The 13,888-nt window shown below is 42.6% G+C and overlaps 1 protein-coding gene across 1 annotated transcript in view; it reads left to right on the forward strand.

The window, feature by feature from the left end:
* polybromo (protein) overlaps positions 1–13,888 on the forward strand; it is a 740,816-nt gene that overhangs the window by 601,571 nt on the left and 125,357 nt on the right. Inside the window, exon 28 of the mRNA XM_080277986.1 lies at positions 9,360–9,513. Within this exon, the coding sequence (XP_080134112.1) occupies positions 9,360–9,513 (154 nt within the window). The remainder of the gene's footprint in view (positions 1–9,359; positions 9,514–13,888) is intronic.

Here is a 13,888-nt window from a genome sequence, read left to right on the forward strand (position 1 = left end):
AGTGTCATACTGTACTTCTTTCCATACTAAACTTACCTCATGCATGTGCAGTAGGAATGTGTTTTTCAGAGTTCGGTTAGGTTCGGTTCGGTTAGGTTCGGTTAGAGCCCATAAGTACTGTACCAGAATGTTTATTAATGTATGAACATACTTCTAAACCCACATTTTATGTGTCTATTGCATTTATTTCAGTCATTTATGTGCCTTATTGGTGTGATTTGGGTGTTAAATAGGTGCTATGCATGTCCGGAGGGAGTTGTATAGGTGTTTCTCTGTGTTAGGGTCCGTAAGTACAAGTCCATAAGCTGGGGCCCAATATCCGGACAAAACCAATATCCGAACCTACCGATGGCTCTATTGATCCGGATATTGGAGTGATTACTGTATATATATATATATTTATATATATATATATATATATATATATATATTTATACACACACACACACACATGAGGTCTGTTCACAAAGTATCCGACCTTAGGTTCTAGAAAAATAAATAGCTAACCTGCTGAGCTAGGACACTAATCCCCTAAAGAACACCCCTTCTGACGTGACACGCTTAGCCCAGCTTTCTTTCGACTGCCTGAAACATTTTTTCAGAGTCGGTTTTCGGTATCTTCTGCAGGTTTTTCATCGCATTCGTCATGATCTCTTCTCTTGTATGAACATCACTCAATACATGTTGGAGTGTGCAATTTATGATCCAGACTTTCTGAAGACTTATCACTGGACGTGGGACTTGGGTGTATGGATACGATCCAAAAACCAAAATGCAGTCATCCCAGCGTAATCATGCATGGTAGCCTCGGCCAGAAAAAGCATGATATGTCCGCAGCAAAGTGAAATGCATGTTGACAGTTTTTTTTTACTACCATGGTGTTGTGCATCACAAATATGCACCAGAAGGTCAGACTGTTGATAAACATTACTACCTCGACATTATCCAATATTTTTGTGAAGCAGTTCGGCTGAAGAGACCAGACCTTTGGAAAGCAGCAAGTTGGAGGTGCACCATGGCAGTGTTCCTGCCCATTCTTCTCAACTGATTCAAGAATTTTTGGCCAGGCACAACATCCCACAGGTCCAGCAGGCTCCCTTCTCACCAGACATGGCTCCGTGCGACCTTTGGTTATGCCCTGAGCTCAAAACTCCACTGAAAGGTTCCCAGTTTGAGACAAGAGAAGAGGTCATGACTATTGCAACAAAGCACTTGCAGGAGATACCTGAAACCGACTTTAAAAAATGTTTCAGGGAGGGGAAAAAATGCTGGGCTACTTGTGTTAAGTCAGAAGGGGCCTACTTTGAGGGGGATTAGTGTCCTTGGTCAACAGGTTAGCTATTTATTTTTTTAAAGCTTAAGGTCAGATACTTTTTGAACAGACCTCATATAGGCCTATATATATATATATATATATATATATATATATATATATATATATATATATATATACACGGTGTGACAAAAAAGAAACGAGACTTTGGCTACTAATGACACAATTCATCAGCCACACAGTAATGAAGTATATCACAGTGTTGCCCAACATCTCAGCACTGTATGAGAAAAGCAGCACTTCAATTAACCTATTATCATTCTTTTCACAGGTGGTTTTGTAGCTCCTGTCAAGTGCCCTCTGTCACAGAATGAGCCTTGAGCAAAGGATTAACGTCAAGTTCTTGGCTAACTTGGGAAAAACTCCTGCAGAAACCCTTGCCATGCTGAAGGATGTGTGGGGACAGAAAACAGTGTCCTGCACACGTGTCTATGAGTGGCACAAGAGGTTCAGGATGGGGAGGGGTGATGCTCCAAAATGTCCCGTGACACATCCACATGACGGATCTTTTGGTCCTCGGAGGGTAGTTTGGGCACCAACTTTGCACAAATCTTCCGCATGGCCAAATCTTTCAAAAAGATGGACCTCATTGACTCCTTATTTAATCCCTATTGCTCAGCCATTATTCTGATCGTCAGTCTGCGATCACTCTGCACTAATTCCTTGACCTTCTGGATGTTGGCATCATTTCATGTTGTTGAGGGACATCCTGGATTTGGGTCATCCTTCATGTCACCCCGTCCCATCCTGAGCCTCTTGTGCCACTCATAGACACGTGTACGGGACACTGTTTCCTCTCCGTACACATCCTTCAACACAGCAAGGGTTTCTGCAGAAGTTTTTCCCATGTTAGCCAAGAACCTGATGTTAATCCTTTGCTCAAGGCTCATTCTGTGACAGAGGGCACTTGACAGGAGCTACAAAACCACCTGTGAAAAGAATGATAATAGGTTAATTGAACTGCTGCTTTTCTCATACAGTGCTGAGATGTTGGGCAACACTATGATGTACTTCATTATTGTGTGGCTGATGAATTGTGTCATTAGCAGCCAAAGTCTCGTTTCTTTTTTGTCACACCTCGTATATATATATATATATATATATATATATATATATATATATCTGTCTATCTATCTGTCTATCTATCTATCTATTGTCAGATACCTCAATCCCATTCAGGGTGGCCACAAACAAATCGCCTCCACGTTGCCCTGTCCCCCGCCATTTCACTGCCCCGCTCCCAACTCACACCCCCCTCTCTCATATATCTCTCCACCCCATCCCTCCATCTCATCCTTGGCCTCCTCCTCCCTCTTCCCCCCTCCACCTCAATCACATACACTCTCTTCGTCAGTCTTTCACCCTCCATCCTTTCCACATGGGCCAAACCACCTCAGTGTATTCCTCCTAACGCTTCCTATCACATCCACATCCACACCACAATGCTCCTTTATATCCTCATTTGTCAGCCTCTCTCTCCATGTGACTCCACAGGCTCCTCTTAAATAACTCATTTGCACTGCTCTCACTCTTGACTTGTATCCTTCCAACAACGTCCAAGCATCACTTCCATACGTTAGAGATGGTATCACAATACTGTCATGTAGTAACTTTTTCACTTCCATGCTCACGTCCCTGTTTCTTATCACTGCTTTCAAAGAACCAGCAACCTTTCTTCCCTGCTGTACCCTTTCAAGCACTTCACCCTCCAAACTTCCATTCTTACTCATCACACTGCCCAAGTACTTAAACGTACTCACATTCTCCAATTCCTCATCATCCAACCTCGCTGTATATTTGCTGACTTCACCTCTCTTAAAGACCATCACTTTACTCTTCCCTACATTCACCTTTAGATTCTGTTTCTTACACACTCTCCCAAACTCATCCACCAAGCCTTGCAGCTCTCCTTTGTCTTCACTCAACAACACAGTATCATCTGCAAACAACAGTAAAGACAGTTTCCAAACAAACCCTCTCTCACCAGGGCCACTCCAACATCCATGACCCTACCATGTACCTCTTTTATTACCCCATCCATGTGTAGATTGAACAACAATGGAGACATGACACATCCCTGTTTCAACCCAACCTTCAAAGAGAGAAATTCACTTAGTTCACCATCCACATGCACTGCAGCCTTCACACCATCATACATACTCTTCACAGCATTGAACAACTTCCCATCTACTCCATATATTCTTAATACTTTCCACAATCCTTGTCTATCCACCCTGTCATATGCTTTCTCCAAATCCATGAAAGCTGCATACAACTTCTTTCCCTTCTCTAGAAACTTTTCCACTAAAGATCAAAGAATGAATATCTGATATACACAACCTCTTCCCTTCCTAAAGCCTCCCTGTTCTTCTCCAACTAATTCCTCTGTTCTTTCTCTAACTCTGTCAATTAGTATCCTACCATACACTTTTCCTATTATACTAAGAAGACAAATGCCCCTATGATTACCACACACTTCTTTTTCTCCTTTTCCTTTGTACAAGGGAATAATTATACCTGACTTCCAATCCTCTGGGACTCTACCTTCCTCCCAGGCCAATCTGCACATTTTCCACATCCATTCTACTACTATCTCTCCCCCATGCTTCAGCATTTCACCACACACTCCATCAATTCCTGGGGCTTTCCCCAATTTAACTTTCTTCATTGCTTCCACAACTTCTATCCTACTGATTTCTTCCTGTCTTCTCACCTCCCTCCTTCTCCCAGCCATTCCCCAGCCACTTATACTCGCATTACTTCCATCCTCTATGTTAACAATTCCTTAAAGTGTTCTCTCCATCTGCTCACTTTTTCTCCCTTCACTAGTAATCTACCAGTTTTATCTTTCACTCCCCTGCTAACTTCACTTCCACCTTGTCTTACTCTTTTCACCTCTCTCCAGAACATTTTCTTACAGTCTCTCCACTTTACACTCAAATTACTTCCAAATTCCTCATCCGCTCTCTTGTTACTGTCTCTTACTAATCGTTTCACCTCTCGCTTTCTTTCTACATATAACTCTCTCTTCCGCCTCTCAACTTCTTCCACACCCCTATTTCTCATTTATTCATTGTATGCTTTCTTCTTTTGTGCCACAGCGTGTCTCGCCTCTTCATTCCACCACGCTGTTCCTTGCACACCCCTCCGTCTTCTCTTTATCTCACACACCACATCACATGCTGCACATATTTCTTCTGTGAATATCTTGCACAACCTTCCACGTCCCCCATCTGCACCAATTCATATTTGCCCAATCGTTCCTCCACTTCTCTCTTATACTCTGCCTTTTTCTTATCCTCTTGTAACCTTTCCACTCTTCTTACAAATACTCCTTCTTACCGTCCTTCCCTTCTTCTATTTCTCAATCTTAATTGGATCTTGATTCTGGCCACCACCAAGTAGTGGTCAGAACGTCCACTCCCCCAGCCTCTATAAACTCTTGCATCCATTACACATTTTCGCATCCTTTCATCCACACACACATAATCAATCATTGCCTTCCTTTCATTCAGTTCACCACCCACCCTTCTCATCACTCGCCATGTATACCTGTGGATCATTTTGTGCCTGAAGAGGGTATTGGGTATCACCAACCCCCTCCCAGCACAAATGTCCACTAACACACTGCCATTCTCATCTCTCTCAGCAGGCACACCCCGCTCACCAACTATTCCATCCACCTTTACATTCCCTACTTTACCATTTATATCACTGATCAAAAACACTCTCTCATTCCTTCCAAACTTTTCCATGCACACTTCCACATTTGTCCAGAACTCTTCTTTCACTCTGCTTGAACGATCTTGCGTTGGTGCTTACACACACACAATCACCCACATTTGTATTCCAACTTTCAATCTTACCCACACAATCCTTGACGCAACTGATCCATACTCTCTTATGCTCTTCTTCCATCTTTTACTCACAACCCACACAATCCTTGACGCAACTGATCCATACTCTCTTATGTTCTTCTTCCATCTTTTACTCACAACTGTACATATTCCTTCTTTTGCCCTCTCATTCTCACCTACTCCTGAACATATACCCCATCCATACTCCTATTCTCTCACACTCTCACCTCCCCATTTAGTTTCAGTTTTTCCGCATACATCAACTTTCGCACCCTCAAGCACCTGGACAATCTCACTCTCTTTCACCTCATCATTCGCTCCCCTTACATTCCATGGTCCGATTACCATGTCCTTTGACCAGTCCTTGGTTGTCATCTTTTGGTCAGTCCTTGTCCGAGGCTTATTGTTTGTCTTTTTAGTTAGTTGTTTTCCGGGGAGGGTCACTAACCCTCCGCCTACCCTTTTAGTCGCCTTTTACGACAAACAGGGATACTGGGGGAGTATTCTTAAAAAAACCCTACCCCCAGGGGGTATATATATATTCTTCTTTCTTTCCTTCATTCTGTCTTCTTTCTTCTGCCTGTGGATGAATCTTCACTGAGTGACAAGCCAAATGATTTCCTGTACACCAGGAAACCATTTACTATGCTGGGTGGTAACTATATAACCAAATTTTTGGGCCTGGCGATTTAGTGGCTAATTACGGTGCTCCAATCGGATTGAGTCGGTGAAGGTTTATATCCCAAGAGGTGGTTGAGGTTTAGTGCTCATGTAATGCCACTTAGGGATGAGTGAGGCTGGTCACACGTCTTAATTATCAGAACCATCATACCTAGCCCTGGGCTCCTACACTTCTCATGGCATATCGTTTTCGTTTTAATTTTTAAAGGCTCCAACATGCTTGCATGTGTCGGCCTTGGTCACCTAATGGCGGCTCTCCATGCTGCACGATCCATTGCAGCCTCCCTGTTCAGTCCCTTAACCCTAAGGTCACACTTAATGACCTCGTCCCATGTCTTTCTCGGTCTACCCCTCATAACCCCACCCCCAATATTAACACTTCTCACCTTCCTCACCCAACTATCATCCCCCATCCTCTCCACATGTCCAAACCACCTCAATCTACCTCTCCTCATCACAACACCAATACACTCCAGTCCCATCCTACCTCTCAACTCTTCCATTGTAAACCCAGCCCCTCCAGGCCTTGGACGCAGGGACGCACTGCACATCCACCTAATCATTGTCATTTCTGTATGTCTGAGCCGGCGAATGTCTTCCTCCTTATATATATATATATATATATATATATATATATATAAATAGATAGATAGATGTAGATATAGATATATCATCATCATCCGGACTTCCTTTACCAGCCTAGGGCTGGGTGAGGAGTAGCAGTGTCCACACAACCCAAATTTGCCCAATCCAATGGGCCCTGCTTCCATTCACTCATCATTCAAGCCCCTGGAATCCTGGCTTGTAAGCATTTTCGTGTTATTTTATTTATAAATGCTTCAACATGCATGCATTGCCTTGGTCAGGGAATGACAGCCGTATGCTGCTCGATCTCTAGTACTGTCTCTGTTCAGTCCCTTATTCCCAAGATCATACTATATGACCTTGTCTCAGATCCTTTTCTCTCTGCCTCTTGCAACTCTATCATCAAAGTTCATACCTTTCTCACTTTGCACCCAGTTGTCATCCCCTATCCTCACGACGTGCCCAGACCATCTCAGGTTACCCCTTCTCATCACGTCACTAATACATTCAAGTCCCATTCTTCCTCAAAACTAAACCATCCCCAGGCCTGACATTCAGAGACACACTACACATCCATCTAATCATCCTCATGTCTGTTCATATGAGACTAAGAATATCCTCATCTGTTACTGCCCAAGTTTCTCTACCATCCAAGTTTATTATACATAAGACAGACACATTCTGTAATTAGTGCTCCTGTTTCATTTAATGCACAGTCACCTGCATCCATAAGAAAATCAGAGTTAATATTACCATAACCTCCTGATTTACCCTTCTTCGTTTCCCTCAAAGCCGTCTCTACTTCTGTTGTGATTGTAGGAATCACTGTCCCCCATTTCACCATCATGAATTGATTCTTCTGCCATTAGGTTATTAAAACCAGATCCCTTAACCTAAAATAATATCAAGTTTTGCATAAATGTCTGCTATTTTGACCACTTCATTTCTGTTGTTTGTTACTTCCTTGTCAGAGATTCTCGTAGCAGAGATTCATTTTCTCCCTATACCAAACCTCCCCTTGATTGCCATCAGAGTTTCTCCATTCTTTAAGTTTCTTCAGTTTTACATATGTTAACTTTTGTATGTCTGTCTGTCAATAGCCAGACGCCATAATCTCATGAGGAGTGGTCGTTTGACTTTGAGTTAGTTGTTTTACAAGGAGGGGCACTAACCCTCCACCAACCCACTTGTTGACATTAGGGAACACGTATGGGTTATATGGTTACCACCTACAATTGTAAATGGTTTCCTGGCTTACATGAAACCATTAGGCATGTCACTCAATGTATATCTATCTTTTGCCAGACGCCATAATCCCGTAAGGGGTGGCCATTGATTTCGAGTTATTTGTTTTACGGGGAGGGGCACTAACCCTCCACCAACCCACTTGTTGACATGTAGGGAGCACGTATTGTTTGGTTATATGGTTTCCACCCAGCGTTGTAAATGTTTTTTTTTTTTTTTTTTTTTTTTATGTGTCCGACTATGGGCAAAGGCTTCATGGCCTATTTCTCGGAGGCAGTGACCTATCCCAAGGCCCAGTAGTCCTCCTACACCTCCTCATGTCACAACTTCGGCGCTAACACCCACCATCCATATTGAATACATGCTAGGGCTGTCTCATACAGGATTGGTGTATTGGTATTAGCGGGGGTATTTTACGACATGTCGGCGGGTCATCTGGTAGATCAGGCAAGTCTGCTTTTTAGGAAATTCAAATCCTTAAACTGTTCCCTGCCCCAGCCGGGATTCGATCCTGGGTCCATTAGGACCGCAGGCCGCCTCTCTACCGATTCAGCCACCGCCTCCCCCAGGAAGCCATTTGGCTTGTAACTCAATGTAAAGCCACCTGAAAAGGAAGGAAGAAGAATAAAAGTGACAGGAAAGATGAAACAAAGAGGAAGAGAGGAGGGCAGACACAGAAAAAGAATGATAAAAATGAAGGAAGAAGTAGACAGCACTACATCAAGTGAGTGGATGATGGTGGTTGCCACCATCTTCATTTTCCTTAATAGTTTTCTTGATTTCAGCTGTTTCAGCATAATTTGTTCCTCATGATCATGTTTCCTCTTTTCTGTATAAGTTCCTGTTGTAGCATCATTATTTCTTACCTCTTGCTTCTAGAGCTGCTTCGTTTACTACTCTTGTTAAGTTTTCTTTCATTTGGATTGCGATATATACTGCAGCCATCAACTGTGATGTATACTTATATAACACAATAAACTCTCCTACCCTCTCTTTGTTTTCACCATTTGTTTCCTCCCAAGTGCACCTCATTCTTGTTTCTTTTAGAACATGTTCTAGCCATTACCCTAAGACTTTTCCTTTCTGTGATTTTCACCAACGTTCACCTCTTATATTCCAGAAACCAATTGCAAAATGTTCAACTGTAGGCTGCTCGTTCCGAACACTCCAAGCCTCTCCAATATACAGTATATGGTGGTGGGAGGTGGTGGCAACCATCATCCACGTACATGATGAAGTGCTGTTTACATCTTCCTGAACCTTTATCCTTCGTTTCCCCCCCCCCCCTCATGGTGCCCTTGCTAACTGTGTAGCGAGAAACAATTGCATCATCTAGGAACCAATCCCCCACACTCATCTCCACACCTCACTATGGCAGTGCACTGTGTACTGCAAGGAAACATTGATTTACTGCAGAGGCTGGCTCTGCACGGGCAATTGCTTGCCTGCAATTGATGGGTCTGCACGGCCAGACAGACCTACGTTATGTAACAGCAACAAAAACATATACGTGGTGCCCTCCCCCACCCACACTATCCTGCTTATAATCATCCTCTCCTCATTCTTGTTCAACCTTTCACTTTGCTTTTTCCATATATTCAAGTCACCTGTAAGGCTAAGTCCATGTCAGAGGCTACATAATCTAATCAATCCAACAGCCAAACCCGACTGCTGACCTGCCACTTCCGAACAACCCAGACGTGGTGTTTGAGTGCCTGTGGGAGAGCTGTGACTACATGTTTGAGGACCTAGCTGACCTCAGTGACCATCTCCTCCTTGAATCCACTGGGCATGTCCACAAAGTCAAAGAAGGTCAGGATGCTTCTCTTTTTAAGTTACGGTATATTACATACATCATCGTCTAATCCTGTGTTGCCCCATGAGAGGCGTAGGAGCTCTGGGCTTGAAAAGTTGGTCCTGATATTTTAAAATGAGAGTGACCAGCCTCACTCATCACTGAATGGTATTACATGAGCAGTAAACCCCAGTTACCCTTTGGATACAAACCGACACAGGCTCAATCCAGTTGGAATGCCTTAATTACCCATTAAACCCCCAGGCGCCATAGTTTGGTTATATGGTTACCACCCAGCATAGTAAATGGTTTCTTGGAGTACAGGAAACCATTTGGCATATCACTCATTGTAGAGTCAGCCATAGACAGAAGGAAGAGGAAAGAAAGAAAGAAAGAATGACATAAGAGGAAGGAGGGAAAGATGGAAGGAAGAGATTATAATAATTTTTTTCCTACACCTTCATCATGACAGCCACTTAAAAATGTGTGGAGTTGTTTTGCTCCCTGGGGGATATACTGAATATTGGAGGAGGAAGTGAGGCAAGTTTCATTGCTTGAAAAAGTAGTGGATTGAAGAAGTTTAGGGAATTGTTGCTTCTCCAGACTATGAAGGGACTGTCTGTTTTCATACAAAGAGCACTCTGTACAAAGTGTGTGATAATGTTGCGTTATACGGCAGTGAGACTCGGCCATTGAAAGAAGAGGGTCCGTGCAGATTAGAATACACTGATATGAGAATGTTCAGATGGATGAGTAGGTCATCACTAAGTAATGGAGTTGAGAATAATGTGCTGCAAGAGACATTTGGCATAAGAGATCATAGAAAAGTGGTGCAAAGCAGTAGATCAATATGGTTTGGACATTCTGAGAGGAAAGGAAAGAGAGGTTGACTAAGGAGGGTCAAAGTTATGAGGGAGGAGTGTCCAGAGGTAGACCTAGGAAAGCTTGGTATGAAGTCCTGTGTTTAAACCTTAAAGTTAGGAGTTTGGGAAGGGAAATGGCTGAAGGCTGATGTATGGGGATTTTAAGAGACATACACAACATAGCCCATTGTTCTCAAAGGCAACTCTTTCAGTATGGTGATGGAGTTTGCATTTCTGTCAAGCCACCAGGAAAATTTGATTCATCATACAGGGGCTTCTAGCCTTGAAAGAGGTAAATTATAATTAACCGTTCCAGTAACAAAAAAATGCATAAAATTAACTTGAGATAGCAAGAATACTTTTATTATAAGGAAGATGTCACCATTTTGAAGGGATAAATATGATGTAGGTGACCTTGCAAGTAGATTAGACTAAGGGACAGACCAGGGTAAGAGAGAAGTAAGTTTTGGCAAAAGGTGGTATGTTTGAAGAGGAAGAGAACTGGATTTAGCAAAATCAGTAAGAACATATGAAAGTTACAAGTCCAAGAGGTTATGAGGATGATTGTGGTAAAGTTTAGAAGGGAAAGATCATGCTGGTTTAACATGAGAGCATGGTTTAAACAGGGTCACACTTGGGCAGGTAATTTAGATAAATCTTGCTAAATGTGAGTGAAAGGTGAACCAACATTAGGATCACACAAGACTGCATATCAGAGGCAGACTAAGGAGAGGATGTTGTTTATGAAATTCGTACTTTTCAGAGGTATTAAAAGTACAGTGACATATCCTAGAAGAAAAGTGCAGTACGTAGAAAAAATTGTATAGTGATAGACAGAGAGGGTATGTAGAGTATAAGAAGTTTATTGACTGTGTGTCCTGTGTCTTACTATAAAATCGTCTAGGGAAATAATAAACCAGGTGTGGTGAGTAAGGAAGAAGGTTACATCATCATCATCCAATCCTGCGTTGCCCCATGAGGAGCGTAGGAGCCTGGGGCTAGGCACGTTGGTCCTGGCATTTAAGATGAGAGTGACCAGCCTCACTCATCCCTGAGTGGCATTACGTGAGCAGTAAACCCCAACCATCCCTTGGTTATAAACCTTCAACGGCTCAATCTGATTGGAGCTCCATGATTACCCACTAAACCACCAGGCTCCAAAATTTGGTTATATGGTTACCACCCAGCATAGTAAATGGTTTCCTGGTGTACAGGAAACCATTTAGCTTGTCACTCATTGTAGAGTCACCCACAGGCGGAAGGAAGAGGAAAGAATGAAGGAAAGAAAGACAGAAGAGGGAGTGTAAAGTCACCTGTAGGCAGAAGGACGAGGAAAGAAAGAAAGACAGAAGAGGATGGAAGGAAAGAAGGATGGAGGAGAGGAACGGACAGACACCTGAGAGCAGCACTACATCGAGTGAGTGAATGGTGGGCGCCCCCACCTACCACAAAGAAAAGGTTACATGATGTGTATTCATGGTGGGCTGTGGAACTTAAACAAGAAAGTATACCCTTTGAAAATAAGTATTGTAGGATTAGTGGTTTGAGTACAGTGAAGGGTTTATCTTCCAGAACTAAAAGTGTCAGGCAGTAAAGAAATGGGAAAAGGGACAAAGAAGTGAGTGGAATGAACTGATGTTGTGATGAGGAGGAGCCCAAGTCTGCCCTGTGAAAATGGGTGTTGTATGTTTATATGAGTAGTAGGGGTAGGCAGCCCCACCCAGGGAAGTACATAACTACCGCCAAGGTAACGGGAGACTCAAGGAATAGCCTGGATTCCATTTTCTCTCCTAGGCCATGGTAGCTGGTTCCACATCTTTCTGCCTCACACATCAGAGGGCATCAGGCTGCCCTCCTTACACAACAAGCATATCCACATTATATCATATTGCCTTAAATCTGCCATCATCTCTCCATAATACACCGATCTTGTCATTACATATCATGCACGTTGCATATCATACACATTTCACTACACATCCCTGCTCCTCCCCTCCCTATAAATAAGAACCTTGGCTGCTGCTATACTGGGAATTAGTGCGGTGGGTTCTTGGATGACCACCACCGGCAGGGCTGGGTCGTTTGCACGGGGCCCTCCTGGTCGTCATCAAGCAACTGTGCCGTGCCACCTTCAGTGTTGCGGCACCCCAAAACTGCTCGTCAGTGCAGTAAAATTTTCTCCAGCAATATTAGGGGACTTCATTCGAACATCAACTCTGTTCACAGTCTCCTCCAGTTTGAATCCCCAGGTCTGCTATTTTTGACAGAGAATCAAGTAAGCTCCACCTCTGATTTAGCTAGATTTAATTTTCCTGGTTATATCTTGATTCAAAGTTTCAGACCCAAAGGAGGCATATGTTGCCTTGCTAAATCAGAAATTGCCCTGGAGGAGATTACTGAATTTAATTGTCCACTATTTTGACTATTTCATATGCAAATTAAATTCTTTTGGTAAAATTATTTCTGTTGTGTTTATCGTTCCCCTAATGCCCCCCCAGAACTTAGTTTATTTGACTCTGTCTTCACAACTAAGTGTCCTCATCATTAACACTGCATCAGAAATAACCATTCTGGGTGATTTTAATGTCCATAATGTTGAATGGCTCACTTATTCAGCTAGAACTGATTACTCTGGTCTTGAATGTGAGCAGTTTGTCGACTCATTTAATCTCACCCAGTTAGTCAGTCAATCTACTCATATACCAGACAACCTCGATCAAATTCCCCACCTATTGGACTTGTTTCTAACAACCATGTCAGATCATTATAATGTCGAAGTGAAGTCCCCCCTTGGATCCTCTGATCATTGTCTGATACAAGCCACCAGTTCAATACCTACCACACCCTCCTGCTCTGAACCTGTTGTGGTGACTAAATGGCATTACGACAGTGCAGACTGGTAGGATTTATCTCCAAAATTTTTTCATGGATTTTCCTTGGACCTCCTTTTTCTCTCAAGATTCAAACACCACATTGGGCCACATACAGGATTTCATTAAAGTCGTCATGGAAACATTAATTCCCCATCATAGTTACAGAAAAAGATGTAATTCACCTAAATGGTTTGACCACAATTTTGCCAGAGTAACAGAACATAAAGCAATAGCCTATAACGCTTATACAAGGACCAGAACTAAAGAAGCCTTTAACTATTATAGACATTTTAGAAACCATGCCAAAACTATCATCAGTCTTTCTGAAATCACAGTTTCTTCATAGACGAGCTAACAAACTACTAAACAATCCAAATGGTAAAATATTCTGGTCTACCCTTAATTCATTCACATCTAACTTCACTACCACCTCTTCCATTCCACTGTTACAGTCCTCGAATGGAAATCTAGTTAGTGACCCACGTGGAAAAGCCAGCATTCTTATTGATATTTTTTTCAACAAACTCAACCCTAAATACAGAAAATCACAATATTCCTGTACTTGATTTTGATTCCCCTCATATACCCCCTTTCAAGATTCACACAAGATACATACAAGCTGTGTTACAGAATCTCTCAGTAGACAAAGCCACTAG

This window comes from Coenobita brevimanus, chromosome 71, assembly GCF_032717465.1.
Source record: "Coenobita brevimanus isolate Jiangsu-jjx chromosome 71, ASM3271746v2, whole genome shotgun sequence".
Classification (NCBI taxonomy): Eukaryota; Metazoa; Arthropoda; class Malacostraca; order Decapoda; family Coenobitidae; genus Coenobita; species Coenobita brevimanus.